The 24538-nt window shown below is 40.4% G+C and overlaps 1 protein-coding gene and 1 long non-coding RNA gene across 2 annotated transcripts in view; both read right to left on the reverse strand.

Annotated features, from left to right (window-relative positions):
• Positions 1–10658: 10658 nt before the first annotated feature.
• Positions 10659–20827, reverse strand: LOC139793690 (uncharacterized). Its single transcript, XR_011724721.1, has 2 exons — positions 20419–20827; positions 10659–11246 (listed from the first exon to the last, which is right to left on the reverse strand). It is a non-coding gene; the product is annotated as an uncharacterized lncRNA (long non-coding RNA).
• A 2517-nt stretch (positions 20828–23344) lies between these two features.
• Positions 23345–24538, reverse strand: part of CRPPA (CDP-L-ribitol pyrophosphorylase A) — a 110424-nt gene continuing 109230 nt past the window's right edge. The window contains exon 10 of the mRNA XM_071735367.1: positions 23345–23431. Within this exon, the coding sequence (XP_071591468.1) occupies positions 23396–23431 (36 nt within the window). The 3' untranslated portion in view covers positions 23345–23395. The remainder of the gene's footprint in view (positions 23432–24538) is intronic.

A 24538-nucleotide genomic window follows, 5' to 3' on the forward strand; every position in this document is an offset into this window, starting at 1 on the left:
GGTTTTTGTAGGCAGGGCAACTTGGTGCTAAATAAGTTTGTTAGCTGCGCGAGCCAAGATGTTAGAGCACTAAGAGCCCAGAAGAATATGGCTATTTCTAGGGGCTGAATCATGGCACAAGTATGCAACAAAATGGAAACAGAATAAACAGTAAGAAATAAAGAAAACTTCATGAATTTCTACCTCTATAATAAAATCTTAACAAGAATACAAAGCCTGAAAAATGCCACAAAATTCTTGCTCTGAAGGCAGTTTTAAAGGAAGTATTTTAGTGCAGTCAGTGACTCTCTAGGAAGCTCACTCTGATCCTATAACTCATTTTGCAATAGTGTGAAATGTGCCATTCTGAATGCTTCTGTATGTGGGAAATTTTAAGCAATGACCAAATGTTTTCATCCCTATATGAAACACCATACACACAGTATCATAAATAATTGTCTTAAATGATTGTGGAGAATATGAATTTACCTAAAAAATAAGAAAAATCTAAGGTAACTCAAGGTTCCCAAACATTTAGGCACTTGGAATTTAACAAAAAAAAATATTTCAACATACTGAAAAATACATTTTTCTTTCCAAGGAACTCACTGTGATTAGAAAAAAACACCACCATTAATCCAGTTGCTCTCATGCTTCAGTTTATAAGTACTGTAGGTACACAAATGATAAAACATTCATGACATGAAATAATGAATTAAGAGCTGCGTTTCCCTATTACTTGCACTGCTCACGTCCCTGAAATAAAAATGTCTTAGTTATTAGGTGAGTCATTTAAAAATCTAATTTTAAGTCATATAGTTATCAATTTGCATAAAAATACTCAAAACTAATTTTGTAAGTACTCTTAAGTGTTGACAGTCTGTAGGCAGGGAGCAGAGAGGGACAGGAAGAAGGATGGATAAGACACAGACCTCTTCATATGAAGTATTCGCAGTTGCTTTATGTTGAAAACTCAGTTATTTTCTTCTTGGTCCACAGCCATAATCTGTGACCCCATAAAAGCCCAGTCATATCCTCCATGGTTCTGTTGAACTCAGTTATTCAATCCTTCAATGTCCAGTGGTGCCTAAAAGCAGACGGGATGTTGAAACATGTGTCTTAAAGACTTGGCCCCTTTCTCTGTAGTGGGCTATGTAACTATCATTTATTAGAATATTATTTCATGGTTTTGCTTTGAAGTGAAAAACATGTGGGTCTCAAAGATTGTATCCATATTAACTTAACTTTTGTCTTGCTGGTATTTTAGAGAGTTAGGCAGATTTGGGCACATACAGTAGATCCCTCACTCTCTTGGTACTTCACGAGTCTCATTCTATTATAACAAAGCCCGAGGTCTCTGGATGTTGGGTGTTTGTAAAACATTGAAAATGAGTGCACAGTAAGTGAGAGTTCTGGCCTCAAAAAACAAAGTTGTTCCTCTTGGATGATGCTGAGAAACACTGAGACAAAAATTAGAACTTTGTACCTTTGCCCTAATTGAAGAAAATAGTAACAAGGCAACCTGAACCAAACATGGACATAAGCAGCCTCAGCCCCCAGTGGAGATTCACATCAAGGTCATCTGTCAAACAAGCAGCAGTGAAGTACACATGCAGTCTGTTCCTTGTGACATATGCCCTTTTCTGGCACTGAAAGTAAGTAGTCTTATCAGACTGTGGGACAATTTGTTTTAAATTGCATCTAAAATAGATAAATTGAATTTAATGTGATAGGTCAAAAACAGAAAGAGGAGGTCTTACAAGCATGGTGTTGTAGGTTTAGCACAGTGAAGAGCTAATATAAAGACTCTTAACCAGCTTGTGGAATTACTTACCTAAGTTTTGGTTTCTTGCTTGAAAACTAAGGATTACCCTTCAGCTTTCTGAATTATATTCAAGTAGCAAAAATGTGTATAGAGAAAGTAAGGGACAATAAACATATAAAATCTACACCTCTTCTCTCATCAGCTTTTAGATGCACAATTCACTGTAACAACAGGCTTACACATCCAAACCAGAGACTAATGGTAACAAACACTGAATCTAGTAGAGTTTTTCCAAAAAAAAACCCCAACACTTTCACATCTGTCATGTGAGAAGTGTAAATCAGTAATTGAGGGAACATTTACTTTTATACAAAAATTTCAAGAATCTTTTGTTATCAATATACACTTTTGTTTCACACTGTGATTAGATACATAACTTCCCCTTCTTCATGGAAGACACACTGAGGGGAAAAAAAAAAGAGGTTTGCGGTGGGTTTGAGGGTTTTTTATTTGTTTGGGTTTGGGGTATTTTTTCTGTAAAAATACAGTGATACAAATATTAATACTGACATTTTATAGCTGCTCCTAAATATCACATTATAAGAAACAGATCTCCAGGACTCCTATCAATGAAGATGGAGGGAGTTTTCACTTCCTCTAAGAAAAGGTTGGAATAGTGGAAGATTTAGTTTTAAGGGGAGCATCTTCATATAATGCCCTCTCTTAAGGATCTTCCTCACCAAGAATTCAGGATTTTAAGTTATTTAAACACCATTAAAGTAATCCTTGAATTGAGCTCACACTGGGTTCAGGCTGTGCTGTATGAAACTTCCTAGTAGCTCTCCAAACAAAACAATTACCCTCTGCCAGTGAGAGCTGTTAAACATTGAGGGAAAAAGTCTGATTACTAAACCAGAGGTGTCTACTGCCAACTTAACCCTAAGGGATCAGTATCCACATTGCAACAGCCTAGATAGCTGAAATGGCATTCGATATCTTTGTTTGGGTATCTGAGTTGCTCCCTATATACCCAAGATCTCCTCTCTACTGAAGATCCAGGAGCAAGATTGTTATCCACAAACTATTTATAAGTGGTAGTGTGTAGGAGACTGTAGGATGGATGCCTTTTTGTGGGAGATTTGGTCTGTCAACCAAAGCTGTTCCCAGAAGGCTTGAGATTCACCAGTGTGAAGCTGCCACTCCTGGGGCCCCACCAGAAGACACTGTAGGAACAATATTTGTCCTCCAGCACATCTTAACAGCAATGGTCAATGCTGATGGTTTGAACCACCCAAATGACATTGCCCTAGCTAGATTCAGAAACCCAAGTTAAGCCTTTCAGAGCTGCAAGGACAGTGGCCTTCAGTAACACGGTGGCAGCAAACAGCTGGGGATAGTAAACATCTTAACCTAACACAGCTCTCTGCAAATGGAACATCTGCCCCTGGGCTAAGTATTTATCTGTATGATAAGTGGAATAAAATAGATACTACTTTAGACCACTTAAAAATAGGATTCTCATTAGTGGATGCTCTCTAGAATCTTCTAAATCCCTAAGTATTTCTTGCATTACAAACATGGCAACCTTCGTTTTCCTACTTTGTGTCTCTGTCAACTCAAAGAGAAATAAAGGAAAGCAGGAATTCTACAAGTCACTTGCACAGGATGTTACTTGCTGGGGATTAACACCATTTACTTTCAGAGCAATAGTGGTAATAACACACACATATCTGAACATATACGTATGTCTTCAAATAAATCCTCTTAATACTGAGCAGCCTACATCGGGCTACAAGCATGGAAATGGAAAGTAAATTTAATGGGTTGCACACTTCCTGAGACTTCTCCTAAAGCCAATGGCAAAATTAAATTGTGCCAAGAGTTTGTGACATTCAGGCAGTGGAAGAATTCTCAAAGAGTGCCTGTCATATGCCAAGAAAAAATTATTTGTAAAATCAGTAGCATCTTTTGATGATTTTCACTATGGCATGACTGTATTTGTGATGCACAGATATCCTGTTCCTGCCGCACTACCTGACTCTATTACTGAGTGACCTCTGTTTGAGATCAATACTAGGAACTAGGCTGATTCCATCACAGACACCCTGAATAGTATTTACAAATACGGACTTTTGTCAGATGTGCATTAGAACTGGTGATAAAGAGACAAAATCGTTGAATGTCCCAGTATCAATCCCTGAATAGTCAAGTTACTCTTTGCCACACATGGAAATTCCAGTAGAGGATGAAAAGTGTGTACCCACAACATTTTTGACACACAATAAGCACTTAGAAATGCAGTAATATATGCATCTGTATAAAAGTCAATGGTTTATTCAAATAACAGAAGTAGCATTCTTTGCAGAATATTTTTGGGCTGCCTTAGATCTGACACATATTATACATATATACACATGCTTACAAGCATGCATGTCTATCTACTTGAGATAAATTCCTCTCTGGTACTGAAACCAAATCAACTAAGTGACATTTGGATGTCTTTGTCCCATTCTGGTTACTTACGAGATATTCTTAAGAAGGAATTCATAATAAAGAATGAGTAATTTTTAAGCTCTTATTCATTAGCATTAACAGCACTTGTCAATAAGATTTCTGTCTGCAGAGCAATCTGTGCACATCAGCCCTCACAAAATCACTGTGAAATTGTTGTTTATGCCACACTTGGATAAAACTCCCTCCTTGAAGACAGAGGTGGATAGGTTTGTGCTGTGTAGGAACAGTCACTTTGCATGGGGAAGGTGAGTCCTTTTCTCATCACTGCAACATAATATTATGTCTCTTGACTTAAAGCTGCCTCTTCACTTGTCTCCTGTAGTGGCAGCAGAACCACATTTACAGAGCTTCTGTCCTTCAGACTTTTACATAGCAAATACAGAGTAGCTGAAGTGTCCTCAGCCTTCATGATGAATTTATTGCTCTGCTAGAAGACTATAAAAGGTTTCAGATGTCCTCCCTTTATATATATAATCTAATGCCTGTGTGTTATGTTAAATATAGTTTAACTTTCCTGACATTTTGATGACGTACGGAAAAGCTAACCTTACATTAAAGGTGGGATTTGAAGATCAAGAGAGTGACTTACCTTTGTATCATACAGAAAACCAACAGTGAAGCAGAAGTTCACACCAGTATATTCTGTGTGCTAGTCCACTTTTATATGTATCAAGATATCTCAGACCAGAAGTCAGAATGGGTTTTAAGAAGCCCAGAAATCCAGATTCACAGGTTTAGCTGTTGTTTCCTGGAAGATATGCATTGGTTCCACGATTCTGACTCTATATATTTTTTTCTCCTTTCCTAATGTGTACTAGGAGCACTTTTCTTACCCTTTTTTTCACACAGAATAATGTGACAGGGAAGGTGCTACATAATGGCAACACACAGCCATTTCTGTCAGTGTGGCCTGAGAGGGGCTGTGTGTTTGAGCACTGCAGGGTAGTCTTTGTTAAAGTCTCTGTTAAACTGATGCATTTCGTCAGGAGGTCCTAGTTTTGTGCCCCTCACTGGCTCTGTCCCACTGGTTTGAGCTGGCAGCAGAGCTTTTTGTTGTGCCTTCACCTCCCAGACTCCTATGAGTAGCACCTTTTTCCTTTTCTGGGAAACAAGGACTTCAAGGCTGCCCTTCAGGCTCTATGACCCTGGATTGAGGGGTTTATCTTCTCCCTCCAATGCTGCCCTTCAGAATAGAGCGCTGTGCTTTAGGGGCCTCACTTGCTACAGTTTTCTTCCAGAAATATTCAGCTTTCTTAAAAAATATTCAGTCGTGTCCTTCAGCACTACAGCTGTTTCATTTTGAATCAAATTATTCCTGGAATATTCAGGAGGCTGAGATCACCACACAGTTGTCTGTGTGAAAGTTGTGAAAGTTCTGAAATAGGTTGTTGTGCATAGTTTCTGCAGTTTGAGTTCCTGTCAACTTTGACAAGCAGGTATGGGAATAGACTGAAACTTAAGAGCTCTGGAAGAATTCTTCCTAATGTTCTGAGCATCCATCTGAGGTTCAGGCATCTACCTCATCCAGCTTTTGTTACACCATGCAGCAGGTACCTCCTGCAATAAAATTTCAGCTTTAGACATCAGAACCTGCATCCTAAGCTGACCTCCAAGGTCATCCTTGCAAGATGATCAGAATTAGTCTGTACAGTAGACCACAAGGGGAAGAGAGACTGCTTGTACTGGATAGTAAAGTAGGACTAGAAAATCTATCTTTGCCAAAACAGTGCATTGGGACATTATTGTTTGCTCCTGCATATCCCCATTTGCAAAGAAGAACTATTGCTTTCCCCACAGAATACTGTGCAGGGAAACAAAGTCCTTTATATAGTTTAGGAGCCAAGGAGTTATAGATTTAAGCATAGGTGGATTTGGTAATATTACTCATCCTGAAAAAGTCCCACAGGCTTGGGTCAGGGATGCCAGTTCCTGGCAGGATCATAATGGGACCTTTTTCCAAGAGATCTCCGATTTCTCTGGAGAAAGGCAGAGTTCTGCTGGCTTCCCTGACAATACCTGCTGTTCAGTTCCTGCACCTTGAGGATCCCATCCTATGAGCTGCCTCAAAAAAGCAAAGAGCTAGAAATACAAAGATGAGTTCTTATAATTCATCTCAAAAGTGGCTGAGCTAGTTTTCTCATCAATGCAAGGTTTTTTTGTTTAAGCTCTGCAATGTTAGTTTCTTACTAACAAGGAATGTATCTTCAAGAGCAAATCTTCTGAGGCAGACCAGGGCAGTGACTGGCAGCTTTCTATGATAAATATCATATGATTTATTTTTATTATCTGTGGCATAAGTGTATATTAAAGCACAAAGGCTATGGCCACCTTTTGCTCCAGTATTATGCAATATATACTTGCAGTCCCATTACAGAGGAATTATTAGACAGCTGGACTATTTTCTTTCCCATCCTACCCCTACCTTATCCATGCATTACAGTTGTCTCCAACTCTGAGACCTCCTACTGCTCATTTTTTCCCCTGTTTTAGAAACAGAAAAGGTTGGCTCTTTTAGCTTATGAGCAGACAGGAAAAAAATAAATAAAAAGAAGGGGAAAAATGCAGAAGAAAATCCACCAAAAAACCCCACAAGTCCTTCTGCAAATGTAGAGGACAGCATAAGGAGAAAGACAGAAGTTAGCTGAACCCAGAGTTGAGTTATGTTATTGTCCAATGTTTTAGAAATTGCACTTTAACTATGATAGACTGGCTGGCTGGAATGCTATTAGATAGAGATCAGAAAGTTCAGCTGATCAAATGAAATGCTAACGAGAGACGCTTCAGGTTTCTTTGAGGGAGCACAAAATTATGGTTGTTCAGCAAACTAGATTTTTTGCCCTATTTTGGATTTAGCTATTGAGGAAAACCAGCAAATTAAGCATTTTTACCACCAGAAAAGTGTTTGTTCTATGACAAATGTTAACCACTGCCTAAGATTGTTTCCCTGTTCTGCACTTGAATATTATTGATTAACCACAGGAACAGAAGAACCATCCCAAATTTTCTGAAAGCCTTTCTTGGTTTCTTGTGGCATGAATTCCACAGCACTTAATATAAGGGAAAATATTTACAAGCTGTGTGGCAGGCGACACCTGGGTGGAGTAAAACTGATAGTGGGAATAGAAACCTGACTCAGCTATAGTTAGAGTGAAAAGTTTACCCAGGAAATACAAGTGATAAGTCATTGATAGGAACTGTGCTCTCGAGAGTCATTATGGGAGTATGATAGTACAGCAAGAAAATAGCATCACCAATTCCAGCTGGCACAAAACCAGGAAAACAAACAGGAGAAGGGTATTAGAAACTGATCTGGGAGGAAAAAAAAAAGCCATTTACAGGTAAGATATATAAAGTGAGATTTATCCTGTGACTGCAGCTTTTTTATGTGGGGTAAAGGCCTGATCTGAAAGGTCCAGATGCATTTGAAAGACAATTTCTTCTGGCAACCATGAGAAAGGGTTGTGCCTCTAAAAGTCAGTGGTGATCCCAGGCATCAAATAGGCCCCCAGTGGAGGTTGGGGCCTCTGAGACAAAACACTTATTATTCAGGGACATTGAGCAACACTGTCACCAGCAGACAACACAAGGCCTCTGGGCTATGTAAATTGTGCAAAATTCTGACAACTATCTCAGTGCTTGCAGCAGCCTGGGCTAGAAAAGGGGCAGCATTGGGCTAAAACTGCCTTTCCTTCTCTCTCCCATAGAGGTGGGAGCTCTGTGCTGTTTAACAGGCCACCCAGGCTGTCACTCCTTATCTTTTCTCACTAACACGGAGAATCACATGGAGTTGCCTTTAAATGTAAAGGCAGGCATATTTTTAGAAAAAAACCTGAGAAATAATAAAGCTGAAAGGTACACCAGGTGATACACATGTGGTTACATGCTTTGGTATCCCACAGGAATATCATAGATGCATCACTGTGCATCTTTTCACATACCCATGAGCCAAGCCATAGGAATTGCTCCCATTGGGCCAGGGCCCAGCAGAAAGCTTCTTCCATGTGTAAGGTGCTTCAGTCATCACTGGGTCTGCATAGCCTCAAGGGCTTCAAAGGCTTTGGCCACAGAAAGAGAAGAAGCAATTTATCCACTACTTCAAAATCTTGTATTTTAGGAGTCAGATAATGCTAGGGTTGGACAGGACCTTAAAGATCTTCTATTTCCAACCTGCCTGCCATGGGCAGGGACACCTCCCACTAATGAGGTTGCTCAAGGCGCCATCCAACCTGGCCTTGAACACTTCCAGGGAATAGGCAGTCACAACTTCCCTGGACAACCTGTTCCAGCTTCTTAAAACCCTCACATTTTTCCTAATGCCAAACCTAAATCTTCCCTTTTTCAGTTTTAAACCATTGCCCTTTGTGCCCTCACTACCCACCCATGCAAATAGCCCTACCCCAGCTTTCCTGTAGGGCCCCTCCAGGAATTGGAAAACTGCTGTAAGGTCACCTCAGAGCCTCCTCTTCTCATATTGATGGCACATGTTAATGTGCCATCTTCTCACATATGATGGCACTGTCCTAACGTCAACCCCCTTCTCAGGGCTGCCTTGAATCCTTTCTCCTTCTAACCTCTATTCATGCATATTTATGTCAAGTCACTTCCCATGACCATAAAACAAAGCCTAAATAGCACAATGAGAAAGAGAAATAGAGGGATATTCTTATTCTAATGAAAAAAATGAGGAGGCATATAAGCCTAAAGGGGCACATGGGAAGATGTCATAAACATATCTTTGCTCTGCTGAAGTGCTTTAGCTGTGAGACCATCAAAGAGACTGTTGGTGGCTAAAAAGAAAAAAATTCCCAAAGTGGCCACAGTATTCAAGTCATCAGGCCTGAGTCAACAGTTAATTGGGTATCTTCAAATGGGATAAATCATTCATAGGAAGCCCTGATTCTGAAAAAAAATCCTATGTCCTTCATCAGGCATTATGACTGGTTAGTAAATGTTAGGTAGAAGAGAGGGAAAAAAAATAAAGCAAAAGATTTAATGGTGGCCAGGAAAAGTCTTTACAACCTTACAACCTTCTTGTTAACACCTGTCTTCTCCATCAGTTTGCAGCTCATCATTAGATTGGCTGGTAGGATGACTCATCGAGGTGAATAAAATCTTTCCACCAAAAAAGAAGGTGACAAATAAAATTATTACCTTAGTGGCCATGATAATGGTTCCCCCGGTGTTGTGGGGGCAGGGAAGAGAATCAGTTTTGTGGTGTTAGTATCACTTAAGAAAAAAAAAGTAAGTAGGGAGAACAATTCTGCAATATTCTGTTTTCAAATTTAATACTGCTGGTGTGATATTGTCATTCCACATTACTGGATTAGATAAATAAACTCCCCTAAAATACAGCTGCTTTGATGGATTCTTGCAGTCTGTCAGCTTGTATCTAATTTATTTTATTCCTTTCAATTTGTAGAACAGACTCTTGCAAGTATTTCCCAATAAATTTTACATTTCTACAATTGCTGAGATAGTGTCTCAGACAAAGACCTATAGGGCTGAAATAAAAATAGTGTAGGGTTCAAGATGACATCATGTTTTATGAACACAAGACGTGACCACAAATAACCTACAATAACCTTTAAAATTAGTTTTTTCCTGACTTCATAAAACAATATTTTATTTGGCAGGCCCTTATTGGCAAGCACTTTGAACAGTTCTATTTGTTTTCTGTAACCAGGAAGACACAACCAGTGTTTTCACATAGGTTTCCTCAGCACTGTGGTTTTGCCATTTTCTGCCTCTTTATTACTGCCTGCTGCTATTGAATATTTTTCTTTGGGATGTTTATTAAGAACAAGGATACGAATTTAAAAAAAAAAAAAAAAAAAAAAAAAAAAAAAAAAAAAAGCTTTCCTTATAGCAGCACTGTAATATAACTGTATCAAAAACACAGAACTAGATAATGGTATCTAGAATGATCTGGTTGCTTTAAGTCTAAAGTGATGTAATAACATACAGCTGGCTACATGTATATTATAAGAAACTGAAGGAAATCAGCCCATATGTACTTTGATGCATTAACCAAGACTGAGATTCAGAAATCCACCATAACTTGTAGCACCATATGAAATGCAGGAAAGGGCTTAGCCAGTCACTGAACTAAATAATAAAATAAAATCTAGTTAAAGTAAATTAGAATGCTGCTTGTTTCTTAGGGGATTTTACCTAGGTTTAGTTGCTATTCAATTTCACCATCAGCAGTTGTCCTCCTTGTGAAAGCCACAACTCAAGAGGTTTGCTTTACCTTGTACCACCTGAATGGGATTTCTCTCTGCATTTGACACTGCTCAGCCTTTTGCTGTCATGGAAAATTGGACAATTTTCCCACTACATCTGCAGGAGCCCCCAGTACGCCAGTACAGGTTGGTTTGTTGTTGGTATTTTTGCTTGTTGGTTGGTTGGTTGGTTTGGGTTTCTTTTGTTTTTTAATTATTCTTCAAGAAAAATCTCTATACGATTTTTATTCAGTATATTTTCTACTAAGATTAAAATTTAGTCTGCAGTCCAAATTGCACAGTTCAGCAAATTCCACCCCCCCATAAATGTTTTGTACGTTTGAGCAGGGGCCATGCAATTAAGATGAGCTTTTCAGCTTCTGTACACAGTTTGGATTTCCTAGTAATCCCTCTTTCTTCTGTACAGTATGAAGCTTGAGTGAATAAGGAAAGTTCCAATAATTAAACTTGCTCTATTGACCTAACCAAAATTAACTGGCTATGCAACAATGTAGCTGTCCATGTAAAAACAGGAAGTCAGATTTCCCCAAGTAACCCTTATTCACCATGAGAAAAACAGCTGGTGCTCTCCCTTTACATGCAAGTGTGTGGGGCATGGATAAAAGATGTATACTTCTGATATCCTCCCTTTTAAAAGGGTGTGGGTTTTTTTCCAGTGGAAGTTTTCCAGCTCTTAGTTCCTGAGAGGTAGGGCCCCAAGACAGTCTGGTCAAAATAGTTAGAATCATATCTTTGTAAGGAGAAGTCTGTGAAAATGAACAAAGAAGCCACATTAGTATAACATGAATTATCCTCCCTGACCTCCAAAGAGAAAAATAATAAAGGATTTATTACACTTTTTTTTTGTTCCCTAAGAAAGACTAATAAGAAAAATCCTCCTTACAACAACAATAACCACTGTTTCAGAATCAGAGCTTTTGTGTCACTGCTTTTCAGTAGTTACGCTACATTTCTCCCAGTGCACTGCTGGGATTTTTTATTTTTTATTTTGCTATGCATGCTCACACATCTGCTCCACATGTGTGATCAGCAACTGGATTTTCTGAGCTGAACGTCCTGTTAAATGGACAGAGTGGGCAGATCATTCCTTAGAGAGCAGAGAATCTGCCTCTGGTGGATTGCTGCCAAATGCGACGGTGTAATAAAGAAAAGAAAGCTGCTCATTCGGATTGCTCTGAAATGAACTGTGTCCTCTCCTAAAATACCATCTGGTTAGGATCCCTGGAGGTGCAGTCCAACACACCTAGGTCTGGCAGTCTATATGTTTGATGGCTGTAAATGTCTCTGTGTAGCTCGACTGGGGGAGGGCAGGATAATTAAGAATGAGAAGGGGTGAAACTGTTGTATTCTCATTCACATTCACCCACACAGACAAAATTACACAAGGAGTTATGGAGCTGATTGCACTTTCTGTTGCAGAAGCTGACAGCTAATCTTTAAAATAGGTGTCTTAGGCTTCAACTCTCTAGGTATTGTCTAAAACCTTTGTTTTCAGCTGATGGAAACCGGCATCAGTCTGGACTGATCATCTCTCTTCAGATTTGGCCCTTAGTGCATTAATCAAAAGCTTTGTGGAAAATTGTATAAAGGAGTTTGAAGTGGGCCCTGTGGCATGTGTGTAAGGAAATCCAGCTTCCAAAAATCAAATAACACCAGAGACTGATAACAGATGTACAAAGTAAGAGGAGAAATTAACAGATGCTTTCCAGTTTGGGCTATTATCACCAATGAAACCCAGCTCACATGGTCCATAGGTCACATTGAAGAGTCTACTGCAGATAAATTTGGTTCATTCCTGATACTGGGAAAATTAAGATTGCAACTGCACAGTGCTAGATCTATCCTGAATACAACTTGATTTTCTGAAGTACAACCAGTGCTGCTGAAAGAAGCCCTCTGAGAGTTTAGCAGTTCATTCTGCAACCAGACAAATAGTATCACACTGGTTTAATACATCTCTGTAATAGATGTCCTGTAAAGCAGGAAACGTGACAGTTCCATTCTCAGCAAGCCCAGTATTTAATTTTTATTTTCTTCTTGGTCTACATCTATCTTGGTGAATTAAACAGGGCCTGGGAACATTCCTGGGCACTGGATTATGATCATCTATAGTGTAAAGCATCTAGGCAAGTCCCCAGAACCCCCAAGGCTGCTGCCAACTACTCTTCAAACCACTCCCAGACACAAATCAGAAGCAGGGGATTTCCAGAACCATTCCAAATTGGCAATTTGTAAGCAGCCACCCAGTTTTCAAGGTTAAAAGTGTTTACTAAAGCCGAGCTGGCCTTGGCCTTCTTTCCTGCTGGCTTCTTGGCCTTGGTTCCTGCAAAGACTCTGAGAATGTCTCAGCTGCCCATCCACAGCCCTGGACAACTCTTACCAGTGAGTTTTTATTTTAAGCAGGGGTAGAGTCTACCACTCTTTGATGTAGAGGGCTTTTTTCTGCCTAGGGAGACCATTTGCTTTGTAAACAAGCTGAAATTATAAAACTATGGAGTTATTTTCAGGGCTTCCCTCTGCAGCTACCACTTGACAGTGTTTTGGTTTTTTCAGTTGTCCTGGAAGCTGTTGGGTAACCAACCCCCTGCAGTAATGTCACTGGTGAGAGGTGGATCTCACAGCTTCTAGCTAAGGCAGTCATACTCCCCCACTGAAAGTACCCTGAAATGTTTTTTTCTTTTTCCAGAGGTGTTCTAAAATAATGAGTCATTGGTTATATTGTGAGTTCCTATTGTTCTCATTTATCCATCTGCTTGTAATTGTGCTGGATTCTGTTCAAGATGATTTTTAGCTAATTTGAAATCATTAATTTGATTATTGCTTACCACCCAGCAAAGAAATAGCCAAAAGACAGGATTCCGCCTTTGCAGAACTTTTCAAGAACTTGGATTCAGCTCAAATACAAATGAAAGATTATTTTTCAAACGTCTCTTGAGCCAGACATTAGAAAAATTGCGTTTTGAACAATAACAGAAGATGTATCTTAAAGAAATTACTCCTTTAGCTAAAGCTGTTATTTCAGCAACTATGAAACTGGGTCTTAGCTCAGGTATTCCAGGGAAAGTCTCTTGTTAACTGGCACTTTCTGGGCTTCCCAGAATGAAGCTGAATTCCTTAGCTGACCAGCTTCCAGTTCCCTGAAGGGCTTAGTCTGACCCCAGCACTTCTAGGCTCCCAGTTCCATCTCCATGGGCACTAAGTGCAAAGAACAGGTCTAAAGGGCAGGACACAGAGAGCTGTCAGCCAAATGGGAGTATGCCCTAATGCACAAACCTGTGCAGCCAGTGGCTTTCAACCTTCACTTTCTGCTCCTTAGATTTTGAGAAATGCAAGGCCTTTGATGTGTAGCATTTTGGAGCCAGTGAACTGGTCATTTGTCAGCATCAGATAGACCATTCCATTAGGTAATTTCTGATAGAAATTAGGGGAATAGACATTAGGTAGAAAAAGAAAGCAGAAAATTGAAATGTTTATTATCTAACCACTATGATTAATTAGTGGTGTATATATATAAAAAAGCTGAACTTCTAAACCCAGTTGAAGGTTTTTTTCAGTTTGGCAGTTGGAGATGGCTGGCAAGGGGGTTTAAATGTTTTCAGCCAGAATGTAGGTTAGGTTCAGAATAAGGCCAGATACACATAAGGAAATCATAATTGCAAGATAACACTATTTAAGTAATATAAAAGGCTCCCCCTTTTTTTTCAAATGCATATCCTATCTTGATCAATCACTCTGAACAAAAGATGATTTAGAGGACAGCTTGTTGAAATGAGAAAGGGGCATTAAGGCAAATGTTGAAAAAAGCTTTCACTCAATATCTAACTCTCAGTGACAGGGGTAATAACTAGTAATGAGGTGAAGCCATTTAGGTGATGAACTAGATGACTCAGAGCATACCACTGGAACTGAGCCCATTCCGAATTTTGGTTAAGTTAATTTAAAGGGTTTCAGTATTTTCTAGTTTGCTTCCTGCCTTTCTAAGTCCCAAGTGATGCTCAGCCTTCTCCTCATTTCCCTATAAGCTCAAATGTCCCAGGAGTACTGGTTTCCAGCTAGTGCCCACAGCATCACCTAGCAGTGACACAGCTCCTGCTGCAACCCAGGTGGGCAGAGCCACTCACACTGCCTGCTCTAGCAGTGGTCTGAAGTTTCTTCTGAAAAAAAAATTTTTTTTGTGGGGAAAGATGTGGGCAAACAATCATTTGGAAGTAATGAGAACATGAGAAATAAGAGTTTGCCTGAATAGAGGTGATTCCTTCTTTGAAACTTCTCTTATCAGCTGAGTAAGGCACTTTGTCCTACATGACAATACTTCTCATTGTAAGACAGGAGAACTGAAAACCACTGATTCTCTGTAAAGAAATGATGAATATGAATATGAACAGATCTGCTGCCCTTTGAAGACCTGAAGAGTCTTCCTGGTGGCTCAGGTGAGTTTCTGGAAAGTACAGTAGAAAGCCCTTAGCCAAGCAAGTAAGTCTGCGTGAAATGGAACTATACTGTACTTTTTAGTTCTGATATCAATCATAGAATCATAGAATTGGCTGGGTTGGAAGGGACCTCAGAGATCATCAAGTCCAACCCTTGACCCACCGCTGCGGTTGCTAGACCATGGCACTGAGTGCCACATCCAGTCTCTTTTTAAATATCCCCAGGGGCGGAGAGTCCACCACTTCACTGGGCAGCCCATTCCAATGCTTGATCACCCTCTCTGTAAAGAAATTCTTTCTAATATCCAACCTAAACTTCCCCTGGCACAACTTAAGACCATGCCCTCTTGTCTTGTTGAAAGTCATCTGGGAAAAGAGACCAACCCCCACCTGGCTCCAGCCTCCTTTCAGGTAGTTGTAGAGAGTGATGAGGTCTCCTCTGAGCCTCCTCTTCTCCAGGCTGAACAGCCCCAGCTCCCTCAGCCTCTCCTCATAGGATCTGTGCTCGAGTCCCTTCACCAGCCTGGTTGCCCTCCTTTGGACCTGCTCTAGGACCTCGATATCCTTCCTGAACTGAGGGGCCCAGAACTGGACACAGGACTCGAGGTGTGGCCTCACCAGCGCTGAGTACAGGGGCAATATAATGCATTTAATATTAATTAAAACCTTAGCCATTTCATAGGGCCACATAAAGAAATATAAAGGGAGAAAAAGGAAGACACAGTGTGGGCCACAGAGTCCTGCCTAACAAAGAAGCTATTTTATCACAGGTGGTGGTATGAAGGCAGAGCTCTTTGGAGCCCTGCCATAAGCCATGGCAGCTCTCTTCTACTGTATCTGGCATATGGCTTTCTACCTCTCACAGGGTTTAAGAAAACAATTTAGTAATATGGTATTGCACCATATCACACCACACACCTCCTCATTTCACAAATACTATGACAGCATTATGGACTGATGAGAGGAAAAAAAAAAAAAAGCCCTTCTTCAGGGGAAAAAATGTTTGCCAACTTTGTCTTCTCAGTGTTGTCAATACAGTTTTCAGTTGCCTCAGCAAGTTTTCCTTAGGTGAAAGATAACAGCCTGCCAAGTCTAAGAGTAAACATTTTGTGTTGGTCTACCCACAAAGTATTCAAATAAGAAACTGGAGCTTTTCAGTGTAACTCAGGTTTAGCTATCTCATTTCCAAGATAGTTCACTCTTCATGGCCTTTCAGATCCTGGTCTCTTCATGTTTGTTCTCAGTCTCCTGAACCTTCCTGCCTGGTTTTTCATGTTTGACATCTGGCTTAATCAGACTTATGTTATCATTATATTTTTGAACATGTCTGATGAAGGTGCTTCTTTTATTACTCACCTGCAGTCTGGTTTTAAACTTTAACATCTTAAATGTTGATGATGGGTTTTATTTTTTTTTCCCCAAACTGCATATTGTTTACACACATTTCTCCTAGACATGTAACGTAGATATTAAAATGAAAATATTATATATATGTATAAAAATATATATAATGCATATTTAATATATGTATATATATAATGCATATATGCATATATGTTGAGTCCACAGAACATATATTTTATAGATAGATTCATACTACATGTAACATATATGATCTTTCTGCCTACATTTTTTACTAGGCTTTGACTCTAAATTTGAGTATTTTCCCTATAATAATGGTGCCTATTGATGTATCTATGAGTTTACTTATCAGAATGGACTTAGGTCAACAGTAAAACATCACAGAAGCTCAGGGCACCAAGGAACTGAGTTCCTTTTCCACAAACAGTTGGTAAGTGAGCTGTACCAGGTGGCATGATATAAATATGAGAAGAAAAGTTTTCTCTCGTATTAGAGAGCAGGGGAGTAGAAAAATCTATGGTGCAGACAGTGCTGTTCTAGGAAACAGAAGAGGTATTTTCCATGATATAAATATGAGAAGAAAAGTTTTCTCTCTGGTATTACAGAGCAGGGGAGTAGAAAAATCTAGGGCACAGACCGAGTTCTAGGAAACAGAAGAGGTATTTTCCAGAGGAGGTTTCTGGTCTCCTGTGGAGACTGAGATCAAGGAGATTTTGCAGTTCAGAGAAGATCAGGAAAAGGCGAGGGGTAGGAAAGAGTGCTCACATGGGAAAAGCACACCTGAAGCTCATGAAAGTTTTGGACTGGAGAGGATGGATTTGAGGCTGAGAGCAGCTGCCTATGAAGGGGAGAGGAACTTTGCAGCTGGTGCAGCAGAAGGGAGTGTGGTCCAAAGTGCAGCAGGGGATGCAGCTGAAGCTGAGATGCAATCTGGAAAGGGGAGCAGCAGACCAGGAGTCACCAGAACACTTTCACCATTCTGAGAAGTATGAGTAGTGGCAAGTGCTGGCTGTTGGTTCCTTGTTCTCTCTCTCCCTGATACATACCCCTGAAGCTACTTTAGTTATCACCCCTGAACTGTGCACAGATGTCTAAAGTATGGAAATCCCTACAGTGTGGTAAATCAACCAAAACAAACTATAAGTCTTTATCCTAAGACTTTTGCTCTTACAGAAATTTGCTTGGAGATTACTGTAGTTTCTCTGTGAGACTTAAATCCTGTTACACTTCAGAAGCCAGGAGTGCAATGTTTTCACTAGCCACTACTGAGCTCCTTAGTTTCTGGTTCTCCACCCCTCGGGAGAAATCTGGAAAAGCATCTTGCCATACTTGTCAAAACTTCTGCCCTTCTTATCCTTTGGACGTGAAAAAATGGCCAAAATTCAAAGGGTTTGGACTGCTGGTGCAGAAATCAATACTTCTCTCTAACAATTCCTTACATTTACAAGGAATGGACTGACCCTCTGCTCCTGAGGAGAAAAAACACAGTTATTCACCACATCGGTGTTCTTCTAAGTGACCTACCCGTGAGGACTCTTCAGGCTTTTCAGGATTGTGTAACCAGCTGTTTGTTCATTTCTGCTCCTTTTCCTTCTGTGACACTCAAAGGAACACATTGCAGAGGGATCACAAGTAACAGAAGCAATGATAATAGAAATAAAAATAATCAAAGTAACACAGTTGTGTCAGAGCTGCGTTGCACATGAGCTAATAAGTTTTGCAGCAGGTAGTGCTTGTAAATGCAAGCCCAGTACAACACACAGGAAGATGTTTTGTAAGGAAGATATCACTTACAGTCTCCACAAGAGAACACTTTGTATAGTATGATTGGATCACTGGGATACTCTGGGGTACCTAGGCATGTCTTCTTTTTTGTTCCCATTTATTTCTCTCATATATGCAAACATTAATTTGGACAGTACCCTTTTCAGCTCTCCCTCCAGAGAGATGAGATTTCTCAGTTGCTTTTCAGTATGTCCTAGTGACCTTAAGGGACCTTCACTGGGCTGTCAGTGACTGAAAATTCTAGAAGTTACATCTGCATCAGCTGTTTTCTCTTTTTGTGAGAAGTATATACAAAGAAATAGATACACTGTGCACTTCTTTACCCATTAAATCTGAAATTACCTTCTGATCTTTAATGTGGAGATGTGGATTACCTGGTATCCAAACTTTTTTTTTTTTTTTTTTTTTTTAAATGCAGCACCAAGACTAATCCTTTAAACCAGCTGGACTGTCACAGTCTTCTGTAGAAAATAGGCAATGTGCTATTGTAGTGAGGACAGGTCACAGGAGCAAATTATTATAAGAAAAGTCAGGGGAAGAGGCAGTAGCAATTCCTCAGCTTGTGCTTCTGTCCTGCAGGAGAGGCATAATTGTGCTATCCCAATGTCAAGGCTGTGGGTAAATGGAGACTGAGAAATTATTTCTCTCAACTAAACATGAATAGCTCTCACTAGCTTGCTGTCACCTTTAATGAATGTTTATAAAGTGCTTTGCATGCAAAGATCCCCAAGTGTTACATATGAGGCACTGATAATTAAACATTTTATTATGTACTTGTTTAAGCCAATGCTAACAATAACTGCTGAAAAACTCTAATCCCTATGTCTCAAAAAGGTCAGAATAATTGGAAAGAGCTGACTGTCTGGGTAAAATGTGTGAAATCTGAAAAAAAGCCTGTCTGAAGAGAGTGGTGCGTTCTCAAAAAAAGCGTGTGGAGAAAAGGAGTCATTTGCATTTATCAGCACTTTTACTTAATCTGAGTGATCAAGAATACAGAGAGTTGATACAGACAGAATATTCTCACTGTATGTTGCCACAACTGCAGTCAGCACTTAAAATAGGTGCTGTAACTAAAGGGAAGCAGTACCTAAATTCCGTTCAAACACGTTACATGTAAGTGGTCATCAGACAACGTTCACATTCAGCAAAAGAGTCATTTCACTGTGTTTACAGTTGGAATGTTCTCTGAGCTGGTGTAAGGCACTTGTTATCTATAGTAGTACCTCTAGTACTACTGCTTAAAACAAGAGGCAAGTGGATGGAACAAACGGTGCAGAAGAATGAAGAGGCCGGTGACAACTGAGAATAACACTGACTGGCCCTGGCTTTAGCACAGGACCTATAAATTAACATGTGCAGGTGCAATCCTGAACGTGCCTTTGTGCATGTGCACACATGCTCGGTGTCTGCCAGAAAGAGATCACAGGGAGCTGTTGCAGCCCCCTCAATCTCTGCTTGGCCCTGGCAGCAGTAGAGGAGCTGGTAATTGTTTCCCTAAGCTATTCACCAGGTGCAGCTCCCTTGGCTCTAGGCTGTCATTCACAACACTGCACTGCACCCACTTGGGAGGAGCCCTCATACTCTGCACACACTAAAAAATAAAAAGGACAAGTAAGAATCAGAGAGCACCTTAGTATTGAACAAATATGCATCAATGGGCCTTGCTGGCTCTATCTATCCATAGCCATTAATATGTGATTGTATGGCTTTATTATTAAGGCAATACATTACCATAAACGTAATTGTAAAAAATTTCAGAGTAGTATTTGCGGGGCAACTCACTTCTTTGGCCACACTTTAAGCTTCATGCAGCTACCTGTGAACCTGGGGCTGGTCAGAGATTTTAGGCTTGCATTCCTTGGCTGGAAGTCCACATCCTGAACTTTGGTACATGCCAGGAGGCTGTCCTGCCCCCCACCCCCAGAAAAAAGAAAAAAAAAAAGCAAAACCAAACCACACATTCATTTCATAATACGATAAACTCTTTTACATTAGTGAAACCCATTAGCTAACCTTTACCATACACAGCGTATATATCATACCTAATAGCGGTAAGCTGCTAAATAGTTCACTGGACGTGTGGTTTGCAAACGGGAGCACCGAGCAAGAGGTGGGAAGCTGCGGAGCCCCCTCCGGAGCCTCCGCTGCCTTTCCCGGTGTTTTACTCCCCCTGCAGGACCGCTGCCCCTCTGCTTCTCGCCGGCTTTCAGGCCCCTTTCCTTTTCCAATCCCTGCAGTTACCCTCTATTCACCCTTGACCAGAGGAGCATCCCCCTGGAAAGGATGTAAAGAAGTAACACTACGTTTACCACAGAACAACCCTCACCCCGTCATCACTTACTTTCCTTCCTCTTGCTTGGTATTTGAAGAGTTTCACCCCATTTCTTTAAGGACCTCAGGTGCCTCCAGGGATCCTATTTTCTCCTGTTTTCCCCCCCTTTCTGCACATCTTGGGGTAGAGCCTCGGTCCTGCTCCTGCAGCACTACCCCTGAGCACAGCTTTCCATCATGTCACCTTAATACTTCTCTGTGGGGAGAGCTGAGGGACACAGAGGGTTTTTTAGTCCCTCAGTGAATTCTGACATTTGAGTATTTTCAACCTAAATCAAGGTCAAAAAGCATAGTTTTCTTTTTTTTCTTGGTATAAATAGTGAGGAAAAAAGGAAACTTTGAGGCATCTGTTTAAGTCTTTTCAATCAAAATAAAACATAGTTCAGCATCTAAATGCAGCTGGGTTTAAATGTTTTGTCTTAAACCTGTATCAAAATGCATTTCCCTATAACAGCATATTGCCTTAGACTTTCCTATAGAGCTGTCCTCCCAGCTGACCACCTTCCACGAGGGCTCCAGAGTCGTGTGACCTCAGCCCTTCCTTCATTCATGGATTGTTGTGAGGAACATCTGCACTGCACAGGGGAAGGTGATATCCCTCAGGTGCCTGGCTGGGGGACAGCCATGAAAAAGGGGATGAGGGCCTGAGCCACCATCCTCCAACTTCCTCATAGTGATGGAGAAATGCAAGGTGGTGGCTTTGGTGAATGGATTTAACCCCACATGTTTTAAGTGAGCTATAAAACCCCTGAAAACCCCGTGATTTCACTCCATGGATCATTTCAATTTTATAAACAATGTGCATTCTTCCCAAAAGTGAGTTCAGGTGAAAGATTTCCAAGGGCTTTCTCCTCCTTGGCAAAGCGCAGGCAGTGGCAAAGAGGAACATGGGGACCATTCCCCCCTGAGGGTCATTTGGGGCAGGATGGTCCTGAGCTCAGCTACCGTCCCAGACAGAGGTCTGCCAGGCCGAGTAGCAGCACCTCCCTGGGGACAGAAAAAGGTCAGGATCAGGCCGTACGTGTAAATGCACCTGCAGCACAGCTTGTGAGGGAATGAAGAAGGAGGCCTGGAAATGGCTGCCAAGGGAGGGAGCAGGGGGAGCCTGTGCCCCAGGCCTCTCCTCAGGCAGGGAGCACTCTGGCCCACAGCAGGGCAGAGCCTCCACTGAGGGGGACACAGTGGAAGTTGGAAGTCCAGTTTCCTCTATTAAATGCTTTGAGAAATCCCAGTGCTGAATATCACAGTAATCAGTATGAGTGACAATTTCAGGTCTGCCCAAAAGTGATTTCAACTCAGTTGACGTTGCTGATGCAGAACATAAACAGGGATATAAGCATCTGCAAATCTATTGCACAAAATCAAATGAGTCAAATCAGAAACATGGATGGATAATTTTCATACACTGATAAATTCTGCAGTCCAAGGTCCTTGCTTATATTTCAAGTACATGAGTAATACTACTTATTATCTCCAGAGCCACAGAAGAATGAATACAGGCAAAGAGAGATTTCCATGGTTCAACTGGTTAATTGAGGGTTCCCCATTACACAGAGGTGTTTTGGACACTGAAGCATCATCTCAGAAGTAATACATTTTACAAGACAGCCCTTTTAAACTTTTATGGTTTTCAATTTACAAAGGACTTTATAAATATGAATACAATCACTGTAGCAAATACTGCTGTGAAATAGCCATTATTCATATTGCACAGAGGGAGATGCTGAAGCATAGAGATGTTTACTAACCTTCCAGCACTCATCTTTCCCTGAGCAAATCCAGCTCCTGGCTCCTCTCTCTCTCCAGCCTGTACTCTACACCTGTGGCCATGTGCAACATGTGCACTTTGCTTTTTTATAGGGAGAAAACAGAGCACCGAGATACAGTGGGGGCCTGAGGGGTGTCTGTAATCTAGCACTGGCCTCTCTGTCCTGGAACAGGTCTTTCCTCAAGAAGCCACTGGTATCATAGATTTCTCCAGTATCTTTTCCAGCATCATTCCTCGCATTGTTTATTTGGGCTGTGAGGTTCCTTGGAGAAGAGATATTGTTTCAAATGTGGATAGAACACTGATGTCTGAGAACATGAGAAACATGAAGTAAAGCATCCAATTTACAATGATGTGTTATTTCATTCAGAAAAATACTTCAATTAGAGCAGCGTCTGGGTTCAGTTGTTGTACTTACAAATAAACTTGCACAACAGTAACAGCTGTAGCCCAGAGGAGATAACAGGAGATGTTACTGTTCCAATTACACATATGCATATATGCAAGAACATGAGGGCACAGGCAAGGAATAACCTGTTTCAGTCCATACTGGAAGTCCAGGGCAGAATCATTAACCAGCACTGAATCTTCAAGAATCCCACTGGTTGGCAAAATAACACATCTTTGATGTTTTAAACAGCAGATCATTCTGTCAGCACTGCTGACTTCCTTGCTTCCTCTAATTACCTTTACTATAATAATTATTACTTGTGCTGTTGTTACTAATTCTTAGTTAGATCACACTTGTTCTTTCCTCCCCAAGAATCCTTTTCTTTGGTACTGCAGGACTGATCTTCCTCCTCAGTACTGCAGAACTGACCTTCTCAGGCAGAAATATGGAAGAACATATTCATCAGACTGCCATCTGATATTAACTTTTATTTTCATGCACATGAGACATCTCCATGGATAACAAATATTGCAGGCTTTTTTACATACACACTAAAATGCTTTGCCAGAGTAGGACCTACAAGAAAGCTATTTACTGCTGGCCTTGTTTGCCTCTGAGTGACCATTGCTACTTTCAACCAATGAAATTTTGTTATACAAGCTCACATATTTAGTTTCAAAAGTATCCAGAAGGGGTATCATCCACCGTATACAATTTTATATGTCCAAAAGTTAGATAGTTAATTGAAATTAGTTGAACGTATTTGAGGTACAATTAAGAAGACATTTCTTACCTGTTTTACAACTATTTGAAGTAGGATGAAGAGTTTCATATGTTTCTATGCATAAATGTGATGAGCATTCTCTGAAAGTGATATAAAAAAAAAAGTTACATATAATCGTGAAAATCACTATTGTTTTAAAGTGATTCTTACTGTCACCTGTACAGAACTTCTACCTGACAGCAAAAATGCATGAAAATCTAAATCTGTGTAGAGATGGTTGCATGTGTGTACTGAAACCTACGGTGCACCAGCAAAGTTCTCACACAGGAGTGCAGCTCTCCTTACTTCTGGGCATTCAGCTCCTGCTATAAGAGGTATCCCTATGGGAGCACAGGATCATCTGCTTTACTGCAATGCTTGGTAGATATAAGTGAGCAATACAAGCCACAACCTCGCCTACAGGTAACCCAGAAAATTTCCCACCAGTATTTATTGATCCACAGTTTCTCATTAACCTTAGGTACTAGGTTCAATAACCAGGAAAACACAATTTGACTGCACAGAAACAAAACAGCATTTTAACTGCAGAGGGCATGAAAGAGCTACTGAACAGCACTATGTTGTGGTAATTTTCTACAAGTTTCGTTTCTTCCACACTGAATATTTACCATATTGCATTTTAGTCCTGAAAGACCCTCTGAGAACCCATCTGATTGCTTTCTTGTGAAAAAATTAAAACCTAAAGAGCATAAATTATAAGATTTATTCTAGAGGACATTTCTTTATGATAACCATGATCTAGGAATCATTCTTTTGACCTCACTAAACCTAATGTATATCACTTCTCACTGAAATTTTACTTCTCACTCAAAATCACTTAAAAAAATATGAAAAAATATTGCATACAATAGTGCTAAGGCAGGAATAGCTGATGTTTAACTGTTACCCACTTAATGCCACTTTGAAAAATCCACAGCCTTTCAGTATTGCTCACTAGAGCCACTGACCACATCCAGCACAGTGCAATGCAGCTGTTTTCTAAAACTTCCCTGGTCCTTACACCAGACCTTACATTGGGCTTAAGATTCAAAAAAAAAAGTAAGAAAAGAGTTGAGATTTTCACTACAGCAGAAATTGCCTTTCAAAAAAGCAATTGAAGATTCGGAATTTGAACAGAGCATTCTCCAGAACTTGCCTTTTTTGGGGCTGTAATTTAGGGTTTTCCAGAAATCTGAAACAGATCTTAC

Source organism: Heliangelus exortis, chromosome 2 (genome assembly GCF_036169615.1).
Source record: "Heliangelus exortis chromosome 2, bHelExo1.hap1, whole genome shotgun sequence".
NCBI classification, from domain to species: domain Eukaryota; kingdom Metazoa; phylum Chordata; class Aves; order Apodiformes; family Trochilidae; genus Heliangelus; species Heliangelus exortis.